Below are 25474 nucleotides of genomic sequence, written 5' to 3'. Positions count from 1 at the left end.
GGACGCAGAGTTAAGATTTTAGCTGACCATAGGGACCAGAACCATTAGGTTTAATGGACGTTTGCATCCTACTTCTAGAGAAGGTTGAAAAGAAACCAAAGAAAATCCCCTTATACTTTATGTACTATAATTTACAAACCCTAACCAGTAACCCTTCGACCCTTGTGTACATCTGAGGAATACAAAGATTATCAAATAATGCCTTATCCAAAAGCAGTCTTCGGGAATCGACTACAAACAAGGTAAATGGAAAAATCATGTAGATTTTATTTTGAGTGGATCAATCCTTTAAGCAATATGGTAATATCTTAACATTGCCTTTCTGAATTACACACACCTGAAAAAAGAGCCAGACACCTGATGGTTACGTATAGAAACAACATTTAATTAGGAAAAAATATTTAAACTTTCACAAATTAAGTAAAAGAACAAATTGATTTAGAATACATCCATTTTACAAAAGAAAGATAAAATGAGTAGCCATGAGGGGTAGAAGAAAGGTAAATACATGACAGAGTGACTTGGGGTTACATCGGACGACAACACATTGACGGGTCCAGCACAGACTGCTGAAACAGACTCATGAGATTAGTTTTGACTCACGAGTCATGCAAGCACAGTGACTCTTTAGCGTTGAAGCAATGATGGAACCAGAGACATAAAGATACAGTTTATTATAGAAAATATATATAATAATCTCTATACATGTCTCTGTGATGATCCATTGATATGATTCAACAATTAATTGCTATACTCGGCACAATCCCTTGTGCTATTTGACAGATCAATCAACAAATAATTTCACATCAGAACTTATTGATAGAACTTGTAGATCAATTGAACTGTGTAGTTAGTAAAACACAGATTAATATGGTTTACATTTGACCCTATACTGCAGGCACAATAGCAGATGACCTCTATATGGGACTGGGATCAACAGCACTGTTACGGGCTTTTCTCACTACTGACCCGAACTGGACTGAGACCAACCAAGCTGTACTGACCTGGTCATGAACGCACCAGATTTGATGGGAGCATGCTGAAAAGGACAATGTGCTCAGAGCCAGCCGTTTGGGTCGGTACGAAAGTGTTAAAAAGGTCTTTGCTACTGGTCCACACTGCTTCATGGTGTACAGAAAACTCTGTGCTGAGTCAGCACAGATACTCACACGCTGCCACAGATACTCACACGCTGCCACAGATACTCACACCCTGCCACAGATACTCACACCCTGCCACAGATACTCACACCCTGCCACAGATACTCACACCAACAAGTCTGTTTTCAACAAGTAGTGGTAATGGAACATGTAATAAAGTGCTTTATGCAGACTTAAAGTGACAGTTCACCGCCAAAATATAACTTTGTGAGACGTTATTTTGACAAACGAGGAAGTGAGTCAAATACTCTAAGTGCAAACTGAGGCACGCGACAGGGGTGTCACATATTACCCATTAGGATTCCCTTCATACGCTGTGTCAAAGATACACAGCTGCAGGGTGAGGCTTCCCCTAGCCCCAAACCATACCACTACAGAATATAACCACACACACACACACACACACACACACACACACACACACACGAGACTGAACTGATCACACTCTTATCAATATAAAAACGGCTACTGATTGTCTAAATAAAACACAGCAGGAAAAAGTCAGCATGTACTGAGAGAAACAGCTTGATCAACAGCCTATATAGCACTGAAGCCTTGGTGACAGGTTGATATGGTATTGGTGGTGGGCATCGTTCTACTGAGAGAAACAGCTTGATCAACAGCCTATATAGCACTGAAGCCTTGGTGACAGGTTGATATGGTATTGGTGGTGGGCATCGTTCTACTGAGAGAAACAGCTTGATCAACAGCCTATATAGCACTGAAGCCTTGGTGACAGGTTGATATGGTATTGGTGGTGGGCATCGTTCTACTGAGAGAAACAGCTTGATCAACAGCCTATATAGCACTGAAGCCTTGGTGACAGGTTGATATGGTATTGGTGGTGGGCATCGTTCTACCATTACTGTAGATCTAACTACCAACTGAGGTTTGTTTCGCTGCCTGGGTTGTTTCTGCAGGTTTTGATGGAGGCTACTGACAGTCGATGGACCCGTGGACGAGGTGAAACAGGGAATGACGCAGGGCTGTGTGTGGAGGGCTCTCCCTCCAATCAGCGTTGAGTCCAGGTGCATCAACAGTCTGGGAAAAAAAAGACAGAACACACAAATGCGTAGGTGAATACAAAACAGGTTTCCTGATGCAATTCACGGTCAACACTCCAAACTTATCCACTTCTGTCAAACATCAATGCCTCCCATTTTCTAAACTGCATCACTTTTCAACAGAGTATCTGGTAAATCTCTGGTTTCTACCAACCTGCAATCACCTTAGCACTAGATCAAATGACCCCCCCCTTGGAATCTTAACATTAAGTTCTAATGGGCATTCTGTCAGGTCCAGTTTAAATCTAATGTGTGGGTTCTTGTAGATCACACAGAGTCTTGCTTTGTGACCACGACCTGTTAATGTTCTAATTTCAAGGCATGGGACAACAGCTGGAGGTTCTGCCTGATCCAACACCTCCACAAAGCCCAATGGTTTAGGAGAAAGCCTACTGCTGTAACATCCTTACTGTCTGCTAGTAGAGGACATCTAAAAATGGACGTGGATTTGTATGGAGACTTACTTCTTTTTTTGATTCATGGGAGGCACAATACCACAGTTAGTTCCACTATTTTGTCAAGAGACCCCTGGGAAAAAAAGTGGTGTTTACCTGTTATTGTTGGGAGCTGTCGGAGCTCCCCACAAGGGCTGAGCTGCAGCAATGGACCTTGGCCTCGGTGCCCCACTCTGTTAACTCCAGCAGGTTGGGGCTGTGGCCCCTCTTCCTCGGGGGCGAGGGTCCCGCTGGCGTCCAGTCTTGCTGTCCCGAGTTAGAGGACGAGTCTGGAACCACAAGGGCCCCGGTTAGAGATCCTGCAGGTTGAGATGCACCATGCAACACACTTTACCCCCAAGGCTCTCCGCTGGGTTAGCTGGCTAGGATGCAGCATACAACACACTCAGCCAGGTCAGTTACAGTTTAGAGGCCTGGGTTCAGATATGAAATGACTGCAGGTTAGTTACAGTTTAGTGGCCTGGGTTCAGATATGAAATGTCTGCAGGTCAGTTACACTTTAGTGGCCTGGGTTCAGATATGAAATGACTGCAGGTTAGTTACAGTTTAGTGGGCTGGGTTCAGATATGAAATGACTGCAGGTCAGTTACAGTTTAGTGGGCTGGGTTCAGATATGAAATGACAGCAGGTTAGTTACAGTTTAGTTGGCTGGGTTCAGATATGAAATGACTGCAGGTCAGTTACAGTTTAGTGGGCTGGGAAAATTCAAACCGGACAGCGGGAGGTTTGAATAAAAAAATGGAATAATCATTGGGGCCCTGATTAGCGCAGCGGTCTAAGGCACAGCATCACAGTGCTACCGCCGTAACTACAGAGCCGGCAGCGACCGGGAGAGCCATGAGGCACAATTGGCCCAGTGTCGTCCGCGTTAGGGGAGGGTTTGGCCAGCCAAGATGTCGTTGTCCCATCGTGCTCTAGCGACTCCTGTGGCGGGCTGGGCGTATGCGCGCTGACACTGTCGCTAGTTGGACGGCGTTTCCTCTGACACATTGGTGCGGCTGGCAGTGTGTCAAGAAGCAGTGTGGCTTGGCAGGGTCTTGTTTCGGATGATGCATGGCTCTCGACCTTCACCTCTCCTGAGTCTATACGAGATTTGTAGAGATGGGACAAGACTAACTACCAATTGGATATCACGAAATTTGGGAGAAAAAGGGGTAAAAATTGTTTTATTCAAGGCCACTCTTGAACGTTTAAAATGCGATATAAAGTATAGAGAAATTATAATGGTCCTTGATATTGCAATGGGCCTTGATATTTTCAAATAACTTCCCTTTCTCGCAAATTGATTTGGACAAACAAATCTGTGCGGCCCTCCGTTGGATTTATAAATCCCGATGTGGTCCTTGACGCAACAAAAAGTTTGCCTACCACGCCTAAGCAAAGCAGAGATGTTACACAGAACAGCCAGCAGGTGGCATCACATACATCCCAAAGCTTTTACACTCCCTTCACAATCACAACCCACTTTCAAAGCTCACATTTTAGAAGAGGTCATTATATAAATAATTACATCAAATTGTTTAAGAATTCTAATAACGGTTATCCAGGTCTTCTACATTGCGTGTAATGTTTGAGCATCGGGGAAACAGCAGTTGAAGCCCAGACATTAATAATCAAATCAGACATCTTTGTCACTGGTCAGGTTCCAGTCTGACTACAATGCAGACTGGATAGGTATTTAACATATCAGCTAACTACATCATACGATATAACAATCTGGTGCCCCGACTACACAGTCGATGACGTTGCACACAACCATTGGTTGATGCAATGCAATGCCTGGGCATGTAGTCGGACAGGAAGTAGTCGAACAGTGTTTGTAGCGACACGACGATGTCACATGATGACATCACAGGACGGCGAGACTACACATGATCAGGTGACTTACCGCTGACGTGGGTCTGTGAGCTGTCAGTCATTACTGCCGACTCCACTTCCTCCTGGATTGTTGAGACGGAGCCAAGTAAACCTGAGAGAGAGAAGGGTACATTAACATAATCAACTCAACAAATAGAAGCTGCACAAATATACAAGAAAGGGGTAATGTTCAGTCCCTCCTAAAACCTGGCCTACAATGTTCCTGGCGTCTGGCACCTTGGCTACCTTACAACCCTCGCCCCTATCTGTGACTGAGTGTGTGTGTGAACTCACTGAGGCCCTTGTAGTTGGACAGCGTGTTGTAGACCTGTTTCATCCTCTCTATGTTGAGGCAGCTCCTCTGTGCATGGTTGAGCATGGGTCTGGGGTAGTCCACCCCCACCACACAGTTAGTGGCCTTCTGCACCGAGTCTGGGGCCGTCCAGGGCTCGTGGATGTACCGGTTAGGGTAGTCCTTCAGCTTGGGTATATACCTCCTGAAATTACATCATACACAACATGGGCAATTGTAGTTCCACCCACAAAACACCAATCATCATCATTGGTGCAGCTTTGACCCTGTTAACACAGCCACAAGAGGGGATGATGGGAAATAATGTTTCTGACATAGTTACTTCTAGAATAGATCCTTGGTAATAATATAAACAATGTTACTTCTAGAATAGATCCTTGGTAATAACATAAAATAATGTTACTGACAGAGTTACTTCTAGAATAGATCCTTGGTAATAATATAAAATAATGTTACTGACAGAGTTACTTCTAGAATAGATCCTTGGTAATAACATAAAATAATGTTACTGACAGAGTTACTTCTAGAATAGATCCTTGGTAATAACATAAAATAATGTTACTGACAGAGTTACTTCTAGAATAGATCCTTGGTAATAATATAAAACATGACTGAATCAGAGAAGCGTCACTGGGTCTTGACACGCACACACACACACACTGATGTTGGATGTTGCATGAGGCCTAAGTCTGACTGTTACGCTACCAGCCATGTACTTACATGACGTTACACAACCATAAACTAGCTCAAGGGGAGAGCAATGCAACACAGAGCAATTCATATCACTGCCTGTTGTGAACAACAGAGTAGGGTCAGTCGACCGATGAAAAAGAACATCTAGCGGTCAAAAAGTTTCCCAACCAGGTGAATCTGACTGACGTCCTGGCAGCTCTGTTCTGGTGTTCAACGAGAGATTGGTCTCCATTGTGATATGAATCTGTCAAGTACACTACTGTAGAGGGGCCTGTGGGGATTGGACAGCCTGTGTGTGCGCTCTGTGTGTACCTAATGTAGTCTCCGCTGGGGTCAGTCCTCCGGCCGAAGCCTACAGGACAGTAGCAGTGGAAAAACTGCTGGAAGAAGGAGCTGCAGGAGAGCCACATCCAGCTGCCTGCGTTCACACTCCAGTCTGCATCCAGGAGCAGCTCCTCAAACACCTGCAATACATCACATATAGAAATATAACGCTATTAAACCAGTCACCTGGTTGTCCAGAAGGGATACAGCTTTAGTCAAAATTGACTCTTCCTAGCAGGTAAGGAGAATTAGGTTAAGGTTAGGAGAATTAGGTTAAGGTTAGGAAAAGGGTAAAGGTTAGCTAAAATGCAAAACATTTCAACTTTTGACGTCAATTTGACAAAAGCTGTATCCCATCTAGACATGATCCAGTCAACTAGGCCTAAACCAGTGGTCAAACACAAAAAGCGCACACACACACACACCTCCTCAACACTCGTAACAAATAGAGATACAACATTATTAAAGTTAGAGTGCTTAATTGAAACAATAACAAAGGGGTCACCGCACCTATTTTTTGGTAAAAAAAAGAATAGAAAATGAGAACTAGTTTGTATTGGACAAATTCAGGTAGGTCCCTCCCCGTTTGGTTCCGTTTGGTTCCTACTGAAGATACCCCAGTAATGAGCAGATAGAGAGAGATAGACCCTCATCTGAGAGTCTGGTTAGATGGTGAAAACTAACCCTCCTCTGGGAGTCTTTGGGTGTGCAGGTCTTTGCTGCAGCCCTGCTCTAACACACAGCTAATCATCATCAAGGTCACCATGAGCAGCTGATTAGTAGAATCAGGTGTTAGATTGGACCAAGAGCAAAAAGCACACCTCTCCAGGAGAAGGTTGGTCCACCACACATAGAAATAGAAACATAACTTCCTGCTTTACTCCTATTGGGTAAACACATGACAGAAGAGTGATTTAAATGGCGTCGTCCATTCTAGTTATATTTCCATCAGGCCACAAAGGCAGAATTACATCAGGCAGCACTACATCAGGCAGCACTACATTAGGCAGTAGATTACAGAGATGGAGACTCCATCGTACCTTCATACCACTCTCCCAGCTCATCCACAGGTCCCCCCTGGTGAGGAAGCAGGCTACAGCATGTCTGGCCAGGTGGTGGATCCAGCCCTCCTGCCTCAGCTGGGTCATGATGGCGTCGATCCAGGGGAAGCCCGTCAGCCCCTCGGCCCACTTGGCCAGCGCCTCAGGGTTGTTGTCCCAGGGGATCTGCAGGCAGACAGGGTTTCCCTCCATGCGGTCGAACTTGGGATTGTTGGTAGCAGCCGTATAGAAGAACTCCCGCCACAGCAGCTGGGCGAAGAGAGAGAGCGGCGGCGTGCAGTGCTTACGTGCCTGGATGGGGGTAGGGTGTGGTGGAGGAGGGGTGGAAGAGAATGGGATGAGTGGAGTGGATGGGGGTAGGGTGTGGTGGAGGAGGGGTGGAAGAGAATGGGATGAGTTGAGTGGATGGGGGTAGGGTGTGGTGGAGGAGGGTGGAAGAGAATGGGATGAGTGGATGGGGGTAGGGTGTGGTGGAGGGGTAGATAGGAGTGGTGGTGGTGGAAATGGGGTTGGTGGAAATGGGGTTAAGGGGATATATGAAAGGTGAGGCAGAGAAAGGGAATTGAAAGATGGTGATGGCAGGATGGTGAACAGGATATGTGGAGGGCATTGGAGGAGAGATTTACAGAAGACAAAACATTAGATATCAATCAAACAACAAGGAGATGAAAGTGACTTCACACACAAGAGCAGAGCATCAGAGCTCTAGGAGCGGCAGAGCTCTAGGAGCAGCAGAGCTCTAGGAGCAGCAGAGCAGCAGAGCTCTAGGAGCAGCAGAGCAGCAGAGCTCTAGGAGCAGCAGAGCTCTAGGAGCAGCAGAGCTCTAGGAGCAGCGCTCTAGGAACAGCAGCGCTCTAGGAACAGCAGCGCTCTAGGAACAGCAGTGTTCGAGGAACAGCAGAAGACAGTACCTCACCATCATGTAGAGCTCTCGGAGTCTGTAGTAGAGGGTTCTGCAGGAGAGGCATCCAAAACGTAGGTAGGGACTCAGGCCTGTGGGACTGGCCATCAGGGAAGACACACTGATTCTTGGGCGCTCCAAGTTCGCCATCCAGCCCTAGGGACCCGAGCAAAGAATCATGGGTAATGTAGTCATCAGCAATAGGTGGATATTGAATTTAGCTACAGCGGTCTGGATAGATGTATGAATAGTTAGAACAGCACTGATGGTTTTTGTTTTACGTATGATGTTCTGTATGGTATGGTTCAAAGGTCACCCACAATAAAGATGAACTTGAGGATGAACTTGAGTAGGGCAGAGAGAACTTATTCCACAGGCTCTTCTAGAATTCTAACAGGGTTTTTGCCAAGTGAGGTGGTGGTGTATCCATCACCGTGTTGATCAGAGTCAGCTAGGTCCATATGTGACTAGCCATGATGGAAAATGAGCTATCACTCTATGTGTGTCTACGAAAACATACTGTAGGTTGATCATTAGGCAAAGTATTTGAAGAAGCATCTACATTAACTTTATCTTCAGTGTTTGTGATCGAGGTGGCCAGGGAGCCTTGGCCGGCTGGTCACTATGTCAGGCCTGGATACACCCAGATCAGGTGACTCACCTTTTTGTCCATATGATTGTTCAGTCTCTCCAGTGCCTCAGTCTCCCCGCCCCTCCACACAGCAGGACCCAAACTGTGAGTCTTAAAACCTGCCCGATAAAAAGAAAAATGGTCAAATGAATTCCCTTCATTCAAAATCAAACCGATCTATCATCACTAGCAGACGATGATGAGAGATACCAACACACACAAACTCACACACACTCACGTCCCTCACCTAGTTCATCGAGGGAGGGCACTCCGTAACGCTCATCGTGATTGGCCTCGACGCCTGTCTGGCAGCAGTCCATCTGTTGCCGGGTGACAGTGGGGAGGAGCTTCTTGGGCAGCTCCAGCCGCTGGACGATGGCCTGGAAGCGCTTGAAGGTCAGTGGGGGCATGTCCTTGTTCATCTCAATGATCCTAAAACAGAGAAACCACGGGTGTTCACTAACCAGGTCGTATTCATTAGTTACTGTACCAAATGGAAGAAAATGGGCTGAAACAGGGAGGAACTACCTGAACTTTCTGTTGCAGAAGTTTTGCTACAGTGTGCTATAATGAATATTAATGGGAGGTACTGCTTCATTGCTCGGAGCTGCTGATATAACTTTTTCAAAGCAAAGCCTTCGTCTGAATTAGATTTTTTCCCATCCGTTTTTGCCTCTAAGACTTTTTAACAAAAGGGCACATCCTGGATTCATAAGGAGGGGGACGGACCAGAGACTGTTCCCGTAAGGAGGGGAACAGACCAGAGTCTGTTCCCGTAAGGAGGGGGACAGACCAGAGTCTGTTCCAGTCTTCCCCAAAATGTAAAGTACCAGTCAAAAGTTTGGACACCTACTCATTCAAGGGTTTTTCTTTATTTTGTACTATTTTCTAAATTAATTAATAATTGTGAATACATCAAACTAACAAATCAAAAGTAGCCACCCTTTGCCTTGATGACAGCTTTACACACTCTTGGCATTCTCTCAACCAGCTTCACCTAGAATGCTTTTCCAACAGTCTTGAAGGAGTTCCCACATATGTTGAGCACTTGTTGGCTGCTTTTCCTTCACTCTGCGGTCCAACTCATCCCAAACCATCTCAATTAGGTTGAGGTCAGGTGATTGTGGAGGCCAGGTCATCTGATTCAGCACTCCATCACTCTCCTTCTTGGTAAAATAGCCCTTACACAGCCTGGAGGCGTGTTGGGTCATTGTCCTGTTGAAAAACAAATGACAGTCCCACTTCGTGCAAACAAGATGGGATGGCATACCGCTGCAGAATGTTGTGGTAGCCATGCTGGTTAAGTGTGCCTTGAATTCTAAATAAATCACCAACAGTGTCACCAGCAAAGCACCCCCACACTATCACACCTCCTCCTCCATGCTTCATGGTGGGAAGCACACATGCGGAGATCATCCGTTCACCTACTTTGTGTCTCACAAAGACACGGCGAACGGAACCAAAAATCTCAAATTTGGACTCATCAGACCAAAGGACAGATTTCCACCGGTCTAATGTCCATTGCTCGTGTTTCTTGGCCCAAGCAAGTCTCTTCTTCTTATTGGTGTCCTTTAGTAGTGGTTTCTTTGCAGCAATTGGATCATGAAGGCCTAATTCACGCAGTCTCCTCTGAACAGTTGATGTTGAGATGTCTGTTACTTCAACTATGAAGCATTTATTTGGGCTGTAATTTCTGATGCTGGTAACTCCAATGAACTTATCCTCTGCAGCAGAGGTAACTCTGTGTCTTCCTTTCCTGTGGCGGTCCTCATGAGAGCCAGTTTCATCATAGCGCTTGATGGTTTTTGCGACTGCAATTGAAGAAACTTTCAAAGTTCTTAATTTTCCCGGATTGACTGACCTTCATGTCTTAAAGTAATGGACTGTCGTTTCTCTTTGCTTATTTCAGCTGTTCTTGCCATAATATGGAATTGGTCGTTTACCAAATAGAGCTATTTACATTTAAGTCATTTAGCAGACGCTCTTAACCAGAGCGACTTACAAATTGGTGCATTCACCTTATGATATCCATTGGAACAACCACTTTACAATAGTGCATCCAAATCTTTTAAGGGGGGGGGGGGGGGGTTAGAAGGATTACTTTATCCTATCCTAGGTATTCCTTAAAGAGGTGGGGTTTCAGGTGTCTCCGGGAGGTGGTGATTGACTCCGCTGTCCTAGCGTCGTGAGGGAGCATGTTCCACCATTGGGGTGCCAGAGCAGCGAACAGTTTTGACTGGGCTGAGCGGGAACTGTGCTTCCTCAGAGGTAGGGGGGCCAGCAGGCCAGAGGTGGATGAACGCAGTGCCCTTGTTTGGGTGTAGGGCCTGATCAGAGCCTGAAGGTATGGAGGTGCCGTTCCCTTCACAGCTCCGTAGGCAATCACCATGGTCTTGTAGCGGATGCGAGCTTCAACTGGAAGCCAGTGGAGAGAGCGGAGGAGCGGGGTGACGTGAGAGAACTTGGGAAGGTTGAACACCAGACGGGCTGCGGCGTTCTGGATGAGTTGTAGGGGTTTAATGGCACAGGCAGGGAGCCCAGCCAACAGCGAGTTGCAGTAATCCAGACGGGAGATGACAAGTGCCTGGATTAGGACCTGCACCGCTTCCTGTGTGAGGCAGGGTCGTACTCTGCGAATATTGTAGAGCATGAACCTACAGGATCGGGTCACCGCCTTGATGTTAGTGGAGAACGACAGGGTGTTGTCCAGGATCACGCCAAGGTTCTTAGCACTCTGGGAGGAGGGGACAAGGGAGTTCTCAACCGTGATGGCGAGATCATGGAACGGGCAGTCCTTCCCCGGGAGGAAGAGCAGCTCCGTCTTGCCGAGGTTCAGCTTGAGCTGGTGATCCGTCATCCACACTGATATGTCTGACAGACATGCAGAGATGCGATTCGCCGCCTGGTTATCAGAAGGGGGAAAGGAGAAGATTAATTGTGTGTCGTCTGCATAGCAATGATAGGAGAGACCATGTGAGGATATGACAGAGCCAAGTGACTTGGTGTATAGCGAGAATAGGAGAGGGCCTAGAACAGAGCCCTGGGGGACACCAGTGGTGAGAGCGCATGGTGCGGAGACAGATTCTCGCCACGCCACCTGGTAGGAGCGACCTGTCAGGTAGGACGCAATCCAAGTGTGGGCCGCGCCGGAGATGCCCAACTCGGAGAGGGTGGAGAGGAGGATCTGATGGTTCACAGTATCAAAGGCAGCAGAAAGGTCTAGAAGGATGAGAGCAGAGGAGAGAGAGTTAGCTTTAGCAGTGCGGAGAGCCTCCGTGACACAGAGAAGAGCAGTCTCAGTTAAATGCCCAGTCTTGAAACCTGACTGATTAGGATCAAGAAGGTCATTCTGAGAGAGATAGCAGGAGAGCTGGCCAAGGACGGCACGTTCAAGAGTTTTGGAGAGAAAAGAAAGAAGGGATACTGGTCTGTAGTTGTTGACATCGGAGGGATCGAGTGTAGGTTTTTTCAGAAGGGGTTATCTTCTGTATACCACCCCTACCTTGTCACAACACAACTGATTGGCTCAAACGCATTAAAGGAATAAAGAAATTCCACAAATTAACAAGGCACACCTGTTAATTGAAATGCATTCCAGGTGACTACCTCATGAAGCTGGTTGAGAGAATTCCAAGAGTGTGCAAAGCTGTCATCAAGGCAAAGGGTGGTTACTTGGAAGAATCTCAAATAAAAATATATTTTTATTTGTTTAACACTTTTTTTGGTTACTACATGATTCCATGTGTTATTTCATAATTTGGATGTCTACACAATTATTCTACAATGTAGAAAATAGTCAAAATAAAGAAAAACCCTGGACTGAGTAGGTGTAGCCAAACTTTTGACTGGTACTGTAGATTAACAGTCATTTTAAGAGTATTTCCTGGCATCTGGCATCTCAGCCCCTTGCCACGTCTTCATTCCTTCACAGAGCCACAATGGCAGCCAAGGGTTATAATGAAACCCAGAGGGAACCTTTTGTAAATAGACAGTCCTGTTCTGAGGACATGAAGTTTGGGGGATGGAATCAAGTGCACACACACACACACACACACACACACACACACACACACACACACACACACACAGGAGAGGGAAACGTATTGAACCAATGTGTTGTTTACCTCAGTACAACAGATGCAGCATGTGCTGTGCCAGCGTGTAATCACAGTTAATACCCATGTCTGCATCACTGAAGGTCACAGTGGCCAGCGGCACGGTGCCCAGCGGCACGGCTGCAGCAGCAGACTAGCTTTTACAAGTCAACATAATTCAGGACATTCAGATTACTAATAGCTGTGCCTGGGACATCTAAAAAGCTTACCAAGGAAATGTAATCCTGGTAATCTATTGTAGGTGTTTTGGGGGACTCGGATGGCTTGTAGACTTTCTGCAAGGTACGTGATGAATGAGTGATGTTCTGGGACGCGAACAGGAAAAAAAAACGTTTGAAAAACGACAGTTTGAGCAGTGTGTATTTATGAGAGCCTTTGCATGGTCAATCAGATGTCTTCAATGGCCGTGCAGTATTTACTGTGACACGGCCTCTGCAGAAGTCAAGGCATTCATACTTCTTTCACATCGCTGAGCAGCGCAGAGCTGCTGTGAAGGAAGTTGTCAAGGAAGTGAGTTTGTGTTTATACAGGACCTGCCACCCTCACCTACCGTCAACCAATCATGTCAACGCGGAGCTATACAGGAGCCCTCTACATTGTTACAACATTTGGGAGGCACATGGCATGTGGTATGGAAATTGATTTGGCCTCTGCATGTCTCCGGAGGCTCCACAATTGCGTCACACAAGCCATACGGCGCCTCCGACCACATTTTCAGATCGAGCATAAATTGGCTCTTAAGAACTCCAAACCTTGTCCTTTATAAGAGTTATAGACTGTGTTTAATATAATGGAGGCGGGAGGATCAACCTTTACTGCCTCAGGTGTTATACAACAGCATCAGTAATGCAGGCTGGCTCTACCCCTCTCTTCTCCATTATATTCAACACAGTCTATAACCGTTAGAAATGACAAGCTTTGGAGTTCTTAAGAGCCAGTTTATGCTCGATCTGAAGAGAGAGAGAGAGAAAGACTCAAATGCAGAGAATGAGAAAGAGAGAGCAATGGAATTCATCAGATATACAGAGCAGAGGATTCCTCAGACCAAACCAATCTTTTTCACAAGTCCTTTTGCAGTAAGAAAAGCTGACTGAAAGATATTGGGCTATAGATAGATAGAGCAGGAACACTGTGCACCGCTCTAACAGGACAGAGCCGCCTTGTCTGGGGCTAGGCAGGCACATGCTGTCCACCATGGCTGACTGCTGCAGAGCTCCCCTCAGCTCATGTTGTGTAGTGTGACAGTGTCATCATCTCTCACAACCAGTAAGGGGAGATTATCAGGCATGACAATCAGGCATGATAATTACACATGAGACTGTGTAATTGACTGTGCGCTTGTTCTGGATCAACAGGGGAAGACAAAACACGTCATGCGAGGGTTGACTTTGTTGTTGTTGTTGCAGTGGACAGGGTCTCCCTTCACTTCAACAAGTAAAACGTCCCCTCTCCCTACATTTTCTCTCATCTAACCTTTCCCATAAGGACTGGGAATTGCCATGGATCTCACAATATTATTACGATACTATCACGATATTTAAGTGCCGTTATGATATGTATTGCTATTCTCACGATTCTATATGTACTGCTATTCTCACGATTCTATATGTATTGCGATTCGAATACTGCGATTAAATGTTCAAACATATTGCTCACTATATGTCTGCTGCAGAGAGACTAGAGAGAGCATGATAAAACAAAATTGGCTCACCAATTAAGATGGAAAACAAGCGGTAGGATTAAAAATACCAGAGTTTTGGCACAGGTACAGCTGACTAGTGCTAGCTAATGCTACCTACAGTAGCAAAGAAAACATATACTGCTCAAAAAAATAAAGGGAACACTTAAACAACACAATGTAACTCCAAGTCAATCACACTTCTGTGAAATCAAACTGTCCTCTTAGGAAGCAACACTGATTGACAATACATTTCACATGCTGTTGTGCAAATGGAATAGACAACAGGTGGAAATTATAGGCAATAAGCAAGACACCCCCAATAAAGGAGTGGTTCTGCAGGTGGAGACCACAGACCACTTCTCAGTTCCTATGCTTCCTGGCTAATGTTTTGGTCACTTTTGAATGCTGGCGGTGCTTTCACTCTAGTGGTAGCATGAGACGGAGTCTACAACCCACACAAGTGGCTCAGGTAGTGCAGCTCATCCAGGATGGCACATTAATGCGAGCTGTGGCAAGAAGGTTTGCTGTGTCTGTCAGCGTAGTGTCCAGAGCATGGAGGCGCTACCAGGAGACAGGCCAGTACATCAGGAGACGTGGAGGAGGCCGTAGGAGGGCAATAACCCAGCAGCAGGACCACTACCTCCGCCTTTGTGCAAGGAGGAGCAGGAGGAGCACTGCCAGAGCCCTGCAAAATGACCTCCAGCAGGCCACAAATGTGCATGTGTCTGCTCAAACGGTCAGAAACAGACTCCATGAGGGTGGTATGAGGGCCCGAGGTCCACAGGTGGGGATTGTGCTTACAACCCAACACCGTGCAGGACGTTTGGCATTTGCCAGAGAACACCAAGATTGGCAAATTCGCCACTGGCGCCCTGTGCTCTTCACAGATGAAAGCAGGTTCACACTGAGCACGTGACAGACGTGACAGAGTCTGGAGACGCCGTGGAGAATGTTCTGCTGCCTGCAACATCCTCCAGCATGACCGGTTTGGCGGTGGGTCAGTCATGGTGTGGGGTGGCATTTCTTTGGGGGGGCCGCACAGCCCTCCATGTGCTCGCCAGAGGTAGCCTGACTGCCATTAGGTACCGAGATGAGATCCTCAGACCCCTTGTGAGACCATATGCTGGTGCGGTTGGCCCTGGGTTCCTCCTAATGCAAGACAATGCTAGACCTCATGTGGCTGGAGTGTGTCAGCAGTTCCTGCAAGAAGAAGGCATTGATGCTACGGACTGGCCCGCCCGTTCCCCAGACCTGAATCCAATTGAGCACATCTGGGATATCGTGTCTCGCTCCATCCACCAACGCCACGTTGCACCACAGACTGTCCAGGAGTTGGCGGATGCTTTAGTCCAGGTCTGGGAGGAGATCCCTCAGGAGACCATCCGCCACCTCATCAGGAGCATGCCCAGGCGTTGTAGGGAGGTCATACAGGCACGTGGAGGCCACACACACTACTGAGCCTCATTTTGACTTGTTTTAAGGACATTACATCAAAGTTGGATCAGCCTGTAGTGTGGTTTTCCACTTTAATTTTGAGTGCGACTCCAAATCCAGACCTCCATGGGTTGATAAATTTGATTTCCATTAAGTCATTTTGTTGTCAGCACATTCAACTATGTAAAGAAAAAAAGTATTTAATAAGATTATTTCATTCATTCAGATCTAGGATGTGTTGTTTAAGTGTTCCCTTTATTTTTTTGAGCAGTGTATTTTTAATATATTCAGCTCCAGTCAAAAGTTTGGACACACTTACTCATTCCAGGGTTTTTCTTATTATTATTTTCTACATTGCAGAATAATAGTGAAGACATCAAAACTATGAAATAACACATATGGAATCATGTAGTAACCATTTTTTTTTTAACAAATCCAAATATATTTAATATTTCAGATTCTTCAAAGTAGCCACCCTTTGCCTTGATGACAGCTTTGCACACTTGGCCTTCTCTCAGCCATACAAGGGTGGCTACTTTGAAGAATCTGAAATCTAAAATATATTTAGATTTGTAAAAAAAAATATAAAAAAATGGTTACCACATGATTCCATGTGTTATTTCGTAGTTTTTATTTCTTCACTATTATTCTACAATGTATAAAATAGCTTCTTTTTTTTTAAATAAAGAAAAACCCTGGAATGAGTAGGTGTGTCCAAACTTTTGACTAGTACTGTAGGAAGCATTAGCTAGCACTAGTTACATTATAGCTAGTTACATTAAAATGTATTAAATTAAAACAAATCCTCTACATACAACACCCCATAATGAAAGTGTAAACAAATTACTAGATATTTTAGCAAATTTATAAAAATGTAAATACAGAAATACCTTATTTAAATAAGTATTCAGACCCTTTGCAATGAGAGTCGAAACTGAGCCAGGTGCATCCTGTTTCCATTGATCATCCTTGGAGATGTTTCTACAACTCGATTGGAGTCCACCTGTGGTAAATTCAATTGATTGGACATGATTTGGAAGGCACACACCTGTCTATACAAGGTCATACAGTTGACAGTGCATGTCAGAGCAAAAACCACACCATGAAGTCGAAGGAATTATCCGTAGAGCTCCGAGACAGGATTGTGTTGAGGCACAGATCTGAGAAAGGCTACCAAAACATGTCTGCAGCATTGAAGGTCCCCAAGAACACAGTAGCCTCCATCATTCTTAAATGGAAGAAGTTTGGAACCACCAAGACTCTTCCTAGAGCTGGCCGCCCGGCCCTACTGAGCATTCGGAGGAGAAGGGCCTTGGTCAGGGAGGTGACCAAGAACCCGATGGTCACTCTGACAGAGCTCTAGAGTTCCTCTGTGGAGATAGGAAACCTTCCAGAAGGACAACCATCTATGCAGCACTCCACCAATCAAAGGCACATGACGGCCCGCTTGGAGTTTGCCAAAAGGCACCTGAAGACTCTCAGACCATGAGAAACAAGATTCTCTGGTCTGATGAAACCAAGATTGGCATTCAAGCCAAATATTTCAATCTTAACGTCTGGAGGAAACCTGGCACCATCCCTACAGTGAAGCATGGTGGTGGCAGCACCATGCTGTGGGAAGACTAGTCAGGATCCAGGCAAAGATGAACAGAGCAAAGTACAGAGAGATCCTTAACAAAAACCTGCTCCAGACTGCTCAGACCCTCAGACTGGGGCGAAGGTTCACCTTCCAACAGGACAACAACCCTAAGCACACTGCCAAGACAACCCAGGAGTGGCTTTGGGACAAGTCTCTGAATGTCCTTGAGTGGCCAAGCCAGAGCCTGGACTTGAAGCCTATCTAACATCTCGAGAGACCTGAAAATAGCTGTGCAGCGACGCTCCCCATCCAACCTGACAGAGATTGAGAGGATCTGCAGAAAAGAATGGGAGAAACTCCGCGAATACAGGTCTGCCTAGCTTGTAGTGTCATACCCAAGAAGACTCAAGGCTGTAATCGCTGCTAAAGGTGCTTCAACAAAGTACTGAGTAAAGGGTCTGAATACTTATGTAAATGTGATATTTCCGTTTCTAAAACCTGTTTTTGCTTTGTCATTATGGGGTATTGTCTGTAGATTGATGAGAAAAAAAAAAAAGATTTAATAAATTTTAGAATAAGGCTATAACGTAAGAAAATGTGGAAAAAGTCAAGGGGTCTGAATGCACTGTAACTATCGATTTCTTCCCCATAGTACTCTTCCTCCTCGCTCTTCCTTCTCTCCACCAGACCCACTATCAGCCTGAATCTCCCCTCATCACCAGACCCACTATCAGCCTGAATCTCCCATCATCACCAGACCCACCAATACAGGTGTGCAAAGCTCTTATACACTTAACCAGAAAGACTCACAGCTGTAATCAATTCCAAAGGTGATTCTAACATGTATTGACTCAGGGGTATGAATACTTATGTAATTGCCCATGTCATATCGCATAATTTCCTTGGCGCTCTATCTGCTGGTATCGCGTTTCCTTCTACTGAGAAAAGATGGATGCAATACAAGCTGACAAGGTCTGAATTGCAGGCAAGTCTTTTGTATTGACATCTCTGTTGCTTTGGTCTCCAGTGGATTGTGACTCAAAAAAACAGTGTGTGTCTGGATGGTTGAGTGGAGTGGCATGTTTCTCTCAGAGATGCATACTGCCAAATGGACTTTCTCTCAGAGATGCATACTGCCACATGAGAGTAAGTCCGTTTCTCTGAGAGAAACATGCCACTCCACTCAACCATCCACACACACACTGTTTTTTTGAGTCACAATCCACTGGAGACCAAAGCAACAGAGATGTCAATACAAAAGACTTGCCTGCAATTCAGACCTTGTCAGCTTGTATTGCATCCATCTTTTCTCAGGAGAAGGAAACGCGATACCAGCAGATAGAGCGCCAAGGAAATTATGCAGTAAGGAGCACAGCTGTGCAAAACTGTCAAAGTCACTCAATTAGGCCAACTGTTACTTTTACAAACTCCATCCCAAAGAAGTGAACAGAGTGAATCAGACGTATTAAGGCCATTTCTATCCCTGTAGGTCTATGTTTTGGCTTGGATAAATGCTGAAGCGATATTCGTTAACTCTGTCCTGCATTTCAAAGTGCCAGACCAATAATTAATATTGATCTGTGTTTATAAACATCAACAACAAAATGGCAGACCTCATTGGAGGCAAACACCACTACAGACAAACAGTCAACTAATATCAGATGAGAGCAGCCCCTCAGACAGCACAGGTGGATTAAGTTGCTCCTAAACACTGATCTGAGGTCAGTCTAGCGTTCCCCTCCAAATGGTTACAGTTAAGTTGTGGGGATGGTAAGCTGATCCTAATGGGGAACTTCAACCCAGAGCTCTGCCACTAAGCTGGTGGTGAGGTACTAAGTGGTGGCATGAGGAGATAAAATTAACTCTGACCTGGCCAGTTTGTAGAGTGTGTGGGAATTTCTGACGCGGGTCTCCACGCCAAAGTCCTGCGCCATCTTCAGGATGGTGGCGTCGCGCTCCGTCCCATAGGGCTCTGAATCGTACTCGAAGGTCAGCCGGGTGACATTCCACTCCTGGAGGAGTAGAGAGCGGTCTTAGATCAGGTGTTTTCTGGAATGACCTCACCCATAAAGAAAACTAGAGTTAAAAACAGCTTCAGCCCCTGGTTCGACTGTGATCTGGCAGAGTTACTCCACCTCAAGAATTGCATTTGGCAAAAGGCTCGGCACACGCATACTCAAGCTGACTGGCTATCGTTCAGGCAAATTAGAAATAAGTGCATTCAGGCTATCCGGAAGGCCAAAGTTAGTTACTTTAAGGAGCAGTTCTCTCTCTGTGGGTCTAACCCCAAGACGTTCTGGAAAACGGTTAAAGACCTGGAGAATAAACCCTCCTCCTCACAGCTGCCCATGTCCTTTAATGTTGATGATGTGGTTGTTACTGACAAGAAGCACATGGCTGAGCTCTTTAAATCACCACTTCATTAAGTCAGGATTCCTATTTGACTCAGCCATGCCTCCTTGCCCGTCCAACATTTCCTAATCTCCCACCTCTTCTAATGTGACTATCCCCGATGCTTCTCCCTCTTTTTCCCTGCCCCGCTACAAACTTTCTCCCTGCAGGCAGTCACTGAGTCTGAGGTGCTAAAGGAGCTCCTTAAACTTGACCCCAAAACTTAAAGGTCCTCAATGATGTCACCATTGCCCTTGATTCTAAGCAATATTGTGCTGCTATTTTTATTGACTTGGCCAAAGCTTTTGTTACGGTAGACCATTCCATTCTTGTGGGCCGGCTAAGGAGTATTGGTGTCTCTGATGGGTCTTTGGCCTGGTTTGCTAACTACCTCTCTCAAAGAGTGCAGTGTATAAAGTCAGAAAATCTGCTGTCTCAGCCACTGCCTGTCACCAAGGGAGTACCCCAAGGCTCAATCCAAGGCCCCACGCTCTTCTCAATTTACATCAACAACTTAGCTCAGGCAGTAGGAAGCTCTCTCATCCATTTATATGCAGATGATACAGTCTTATACTCAGCTGGCCCCTCCCCGGATGTTCTACTAAATGCTCTCGAACAAAGCTTTTTTAGTGTCCAACAAGCTTTCTCTACCCTTAACCTTGTTCTGAACACCTCCAAAACAAAGGTCATGTGGTTTGGTAAGAAGAATGCCCCTCTTCCCACAGGTGTTAGTACTACCTCTGAGGGTTTAGAGCTTCAGGTAGTCACCTCATACAAGTACTTTCGGAGTAAGGCTTGACGGTGCACTGTCCTTCTCTCAGCACATATCAATGCTGCAGGCTAAAGTTAAATCTATACTTGGTTTCCTCTATCAAATTCGCTCCTCTTTCACCCCAGCTGCCAAACTAACCCTGATTCAGATGACCATCCTACCCATGCTAGATTACGGATACATAATTTATAGATCGGCAGGTAAGGGTGCTCTCGAGCGTCTAGACGTTCTTTACCACTCGGGCCATCAGATTTGCCACCAATGCAAAGTACCCGCATGGTAACCGGCTAGAACAGTAACTAAGGCTAGTGGTGACTGTTTTAACAGTCTGATGGCCTGGAGATAGAAGCTGTTAAACAGTCTCTCGGTCCCAGCTTTGATGTACCCGCACACAACTGTAATGAAGTGTAGCGTGTGTGAGTGTGTTTGTTTGTGCGCTCTGTACATGACCGAGGCACCCAGTTACTGCTCTTGCATAATTCATGCCCTTTCAAAAACAGGTCAATGACCGTACCGGAATATTTTATGCAAATATGCGTCTGAATAAAATGCTGAAAAACCCCCACCTAGACTAGGGGGAGCATCACCAACATATATCCATTAACTATTGAGTCAGAACCCCAATCCTGACTACTGCAACAGTGGTGTCTGTCTGGATGTTACCAGGTAGCGGTTCACAGAAGGCACGCACAAACACAACTGCCTTGTAATTCAACTAATTTGGACTGACATGGTTGTGTATCATATTAACACTAACGGCATTGCCTAGGCGCACAGTGAGGGCAAGAAAGTGTACACGACTTACAGCAGGCAGCCTGTGCCCTTTATTTAGAGTTTAATACCATTGCATCTGGGTATCATAAGCAATCTGACATATTGAAGTGGTGTGTGAACTCTTTACCAAAGCAGTTAGAGAGGCTATAGCTCAGCGAGCAAGTGCAGCGCTGCGAATGAGACAAACGGCGATGTGGAGATCTGTGTATGTGTCTGTCTGAGTGCTTTTCAGCCTATCTACGCATACCAAATTTGTCATCCTAGCTGATTTGGTCATTAATTTGACATTTCCTCACCTTGAAAAGTCTTGGAAAGACATCTGTGGGCTGGCCTCGTACTACGAATAGCCTCAAATTTAGTTTCCGCAGGCTTGTGTCCAGGTCCTCCAAGGCTTCCAGTAGAAATCTGCATGAGAAGGATAAGGTGACAGATGTGAACTTAACAGAAGTGTAGTTCTTATCAGTATGAGAGTTTGTTTCCTCCTTACCAACGGCCATTTTTATGTTAAGTTCTTCTGTACAGTTAGAATGTTAAGCAATATGTAGAAGAATGACCTAACATGACATGGGCAAACTCTGTTCTTGCCTACAAACAAGTGCCTATGCTTTGGTGCTTGTTGCGTTGCTAAATGAAAAGAAGCACATGGACCAAGAAGGCCGTTTTCTAATGTTGAATTGTACCTTACATGGTGAAAAATACATTGTATATCCCACCAGGGGCAAATCCGGTGTTTTTAGAAGGATACTACTTAATAGCAAATAAACCTGGTAAATATCTCACTGCTCTCACAAAACGAATACTTGCTAAAACCAGTTACAATTTTAAAAAGACAAATATACAAAAGCGGCAATTAGAAACAACATGATTTAATGAGATTTTTTTAAAAGCTTCAATGAACATTTATATAAACCAGAATTAAACACAACAGTTGGACAGATCCAATAGCCTTCTTAGACTCAACAACTCTGAAGCAATTATCAACAGTTATCAGCAATTACCATTCACAAGGAGGAAAGCACCAGGAATGGATGGTTTCCCATAGAATTCACCTCAACATTTCTGGGACAAATTATCCTCCCTATTTACACAAATGACACTTGCAGAAAGAATTAGACATGACCCAAACGTAACCGGTATCAATCAGTATTGGTAAACATGAATATAAACTAAGCTTATTTCTAAATGATCTCCTGATATACCTGACCAATATTGAAAAGTCAATGTACCATTTGCAAAAAATATTTTAAGAATAGTAAAAAATCAAATTTGCATTGGACAAAAATGACAATAGGAAAAAAAGGATAACTCATGATCTACAGCAACTCTTTAAGTGGACCACAACAAATATGAAATACTTAGGATGCTCTATAAGTGACAACAAATATCTAAAGATAACTATATTCCATTGTTCAACAATATGAAAGCAGATCAAATTAAATTGAATAATATTCCCATAAATCTTACAGGCAGAATAAACCTCTTTAGAATTGCATGGCTCCCAAAGCTTTAATATTTATTTTCAGTAATACCAATTACCCCACCGATGACATTCTTTTAAAAAAGTATACTCGATCATGACTTTATATGGACAAATAAAAAGTAGAATAAAAAGGAAAGTTTTACATCTTCCTAAGTCTGAGGGTGGTTTTCACTGCTTTTACTTACGACCTATAGTTAAATGTACTAAAGAGAAACAATTGGTACTTATTGAAGATGCACATGCTCATTCCCAGAATCATTTTACGGGTCTATTTTCAGAGGATAAAGCTAGGAACACTATCAACTTCATAGTTAAGAACACTAGAACAATATAGAAGAGAATGAAACGGATTCTACATGAACCACTATCACTAAAACAACCTTATGGAACAATCCTTGGACAGCTTTTCAGAATTCACTGATAAATTGGTCCACATGGAAAACTAAAGCCATAGAAAACATAAATGACTTGGTAACAGGAAATACATGTATTTCCATGACAGAATGAAAAAGTAATTTTGGACTGACCAATGCAGATAGTTTCAAATACATGCAACTTACATATCACGAAATGTTGATTCGATCAGAAGTCTTATTTGAGTCAGAAAAGGATGTTCATATTATAGGTAAAATATACAAAACCTTACAGAGAGCATATCCAACTGACTATCTCTTAGAAAAAAATATAAACTACTGGAACCAAGATTTAAAAACAACTGATGTTGGCACAAGATGGAGGGAAAGATGAAGCATAACTAATTAAACAAAATGTAACAAAAATGTAGCTTTATCCAGTATAAACTAATGTATAGAATGTATTATACAAGAGACAAAATTCACAAATTCTACAGCACAACGGCAGGGTCATGTCTTAAGTGTAAAACTAACAGTGATTCAATAATCCATGCGTTCTGGGAATGCTATATTCCAAGAATTATGGGCAGAGCTACAAAGTTGGCTGTCAGAATTATTACAATGTAAAGTGATGTTTTACCCACCTGTCTGCATATTTCAAGACATGGCATGTGGGGGTGTAGTAAGATACCCAACTGGCTGGATGATTCTCTTGTTTCACTCGTCTTGAAAAAAATATATTAATCCACCACCATTAACAGAATGGAAAAATGTAATGATATATTATTAAAATAGCATGGGCGACTGAGAAAAACAAACTTGTACAATTTAAGGCCATAGGGACTGGGGTGTGAGCAGAGATGTAATCATTGTTTGTGTGCGTCTGTAAATTATTGTTCCTATGTTTGTATTTGGTGTGAAAAATGAAAACCTAACGTCACCATAGTAACCTAACCTGTGTGTACATTGTGTCTTTCCTTTTCAATCACGATTACATTGTTTAATTGCACTTCGACTCACGTTAGTTGAGAACCCTCCACTTCTTTTCATTATTTATTTATAGACACTGTAGTAAACTACAGTCTAATCATATTTAAGTTAATTTCATATTCAACTGCCACTTGATTCTCCGCCCATGTAGTCAGCCTATTCTATTTCAATGAGACAACACATACTAGGCGCACTTGAACTCTTATGCCCAACTAGGAGAGGTAGGCTACTGAAGTTGAAGCAGCGAATTCTGAGTGAATAATGCGAAGACTATGTGATTTTAATACAATAGGTAGGCTAACGCATACAAAGCAGAAAGATGATCGTTTCAAAAAAATCTGTGGGACAACAAAAATATTTTTATCCCAAAGTCGTCTGTCTGACCGCCCGCTCCCGCCTGCAGCATGAAAAATGTTGACCGTGCAGAAATGATCTCTGTCGGGACCGCAGACATCCCGCAGGAATGCAGCCTTCTAGTGCCCATCATGTCTTAGCAGGATCAGATGATGACAGGGGTCCCAGCAGGGTCAAACTGCCAGGGAAGACCAGTCTATGGAGCTCAGTGAATTTTGCAGTATATTCAGTGAATGATACAAAGTTCCATCTTGAATTGATGGGTAGACCTACAGTAGCTACAGGACAGCAGGTTAAGCTTAAAGCTACAGTCTGGGATCTGGGAATAGCGGCCGTTTCAATTATTGAACCATTGATTCTATTCTTGGATAATATAATGTAGAAATGTACACCAAGGTAATTCTTTGTCATGCCTCATTTTAGGAGGATCAGATGGTGACAGGGGTTTCAGCAGAGTCAGGCAGCCAGGGAAGACCAGTCTGTGACAGAGGTGAGGTGAATTTTTGCAGATACAACACTATTCTTTCTGTCCTTCAAGACTGTTGGAAAAGCATTCCAGGTGAAGCTGGTTGAGAGAATGCCAAGAGTGTGCAAAGCTGTCATCAAGGCAAAGGGTGGCTACTTTGAAGGTCCTGAAATATATTTTGATTTGTTTAACACATTTTTGGTTACTACATGATTCCATATGTGTTATTTCATAGTTTCGATGTCTCCATGAGGTTGTCACATGGAATGCATTTGAATTAACAGGTGTGCCTTGTTAAAAATTCATTTGTGGAATTTCTTTCCTTCTTATACAGAATATAGAAGTCCTAGTTATATGGTCACTTACCTCCATCGATTGAGTCCAACATTAGCAGAACCAGCAAACCAAGGGTCCAAAATATAAACACAACGCACTGTCTCAGCACCGTCCAATGCGTCTTGCAACGCTGGATTATCATGCAGTCTCAAACCTTTCCGAAACCAATGGACAGAATTCACAGGCATGACTGACATCAAGTCCCTTCAAAAAGTAACCAAGTTTAATTTAATTATGACGAAACTATTTGCATCCACCACATTACGTATCAACTGAGTTGTGGCACATTC

The 25474-nt window shown here is 44.3% G+C and overlaps 2 protein-coding genes across 2 annotated transcripts in view; both read right to left on the bottom strand.

Annotated features, from left to right (window-relative positions):
* Positions 1–1012, bottom strand: part of LOC106593737 (inactive serine protease PAMR1) — a 16922-nt gene extending 15910 nt beyond the window's left edge. The window contains exon 1 of the mRNA XM_082969901.1: positions 1005–1012. Within this exon, the coding sequence (XP_082826027.1) occupies positions 1005–1012 (8 nt within the window). The remainder of the gene's footprint in view (positions 1–1004) is intronic.
* LOC106587781 (cryptochrome-2) lies at positions 365–25474 on the bottom strand. Its single transcript, XM_014176427.3, has 12 exons — positions 25215–25474; positions 21502–21610; positions 19138–19280; positions 8707–8891; positions 8490–8578; positions 7844–7984; positions 6907–7218; positions 5855–6006; positions 4831–5033; positions 4568–4648; positions 2776–2948; positions 365–2201 (listed from the first exon to the last, which is right to left on the bottom strand). The coding sequence occupies exons 1-11, from the start codon at positions 25379–25381 to the stop codon at positions 2779–2781; spliced, it is 1752 nt and encodes a 583-aa protein (XP_014031902.3). The 5' UTR covers positions 25382–25474; the 3' UTR covers positions 365–2201; positions 2776–2778.

This window comes from Salmo salar, chromosome 26, assembly GCF_965601325.2.
Source record: "Salmo salar chromosome 26, fSalSal1, whole genome shotgun sequence".
NCBI classification, from domain to species: Eukaryota; Metazoa; Chordata; class Actinopteri; order Salmoniformes; family Salmonidae; genus Salmo; species Salmo salar.
Note: the sequence above shows the minus strand (reverse complement) of the source record. Positions and strands in the feature narration are given on the sequence as shown.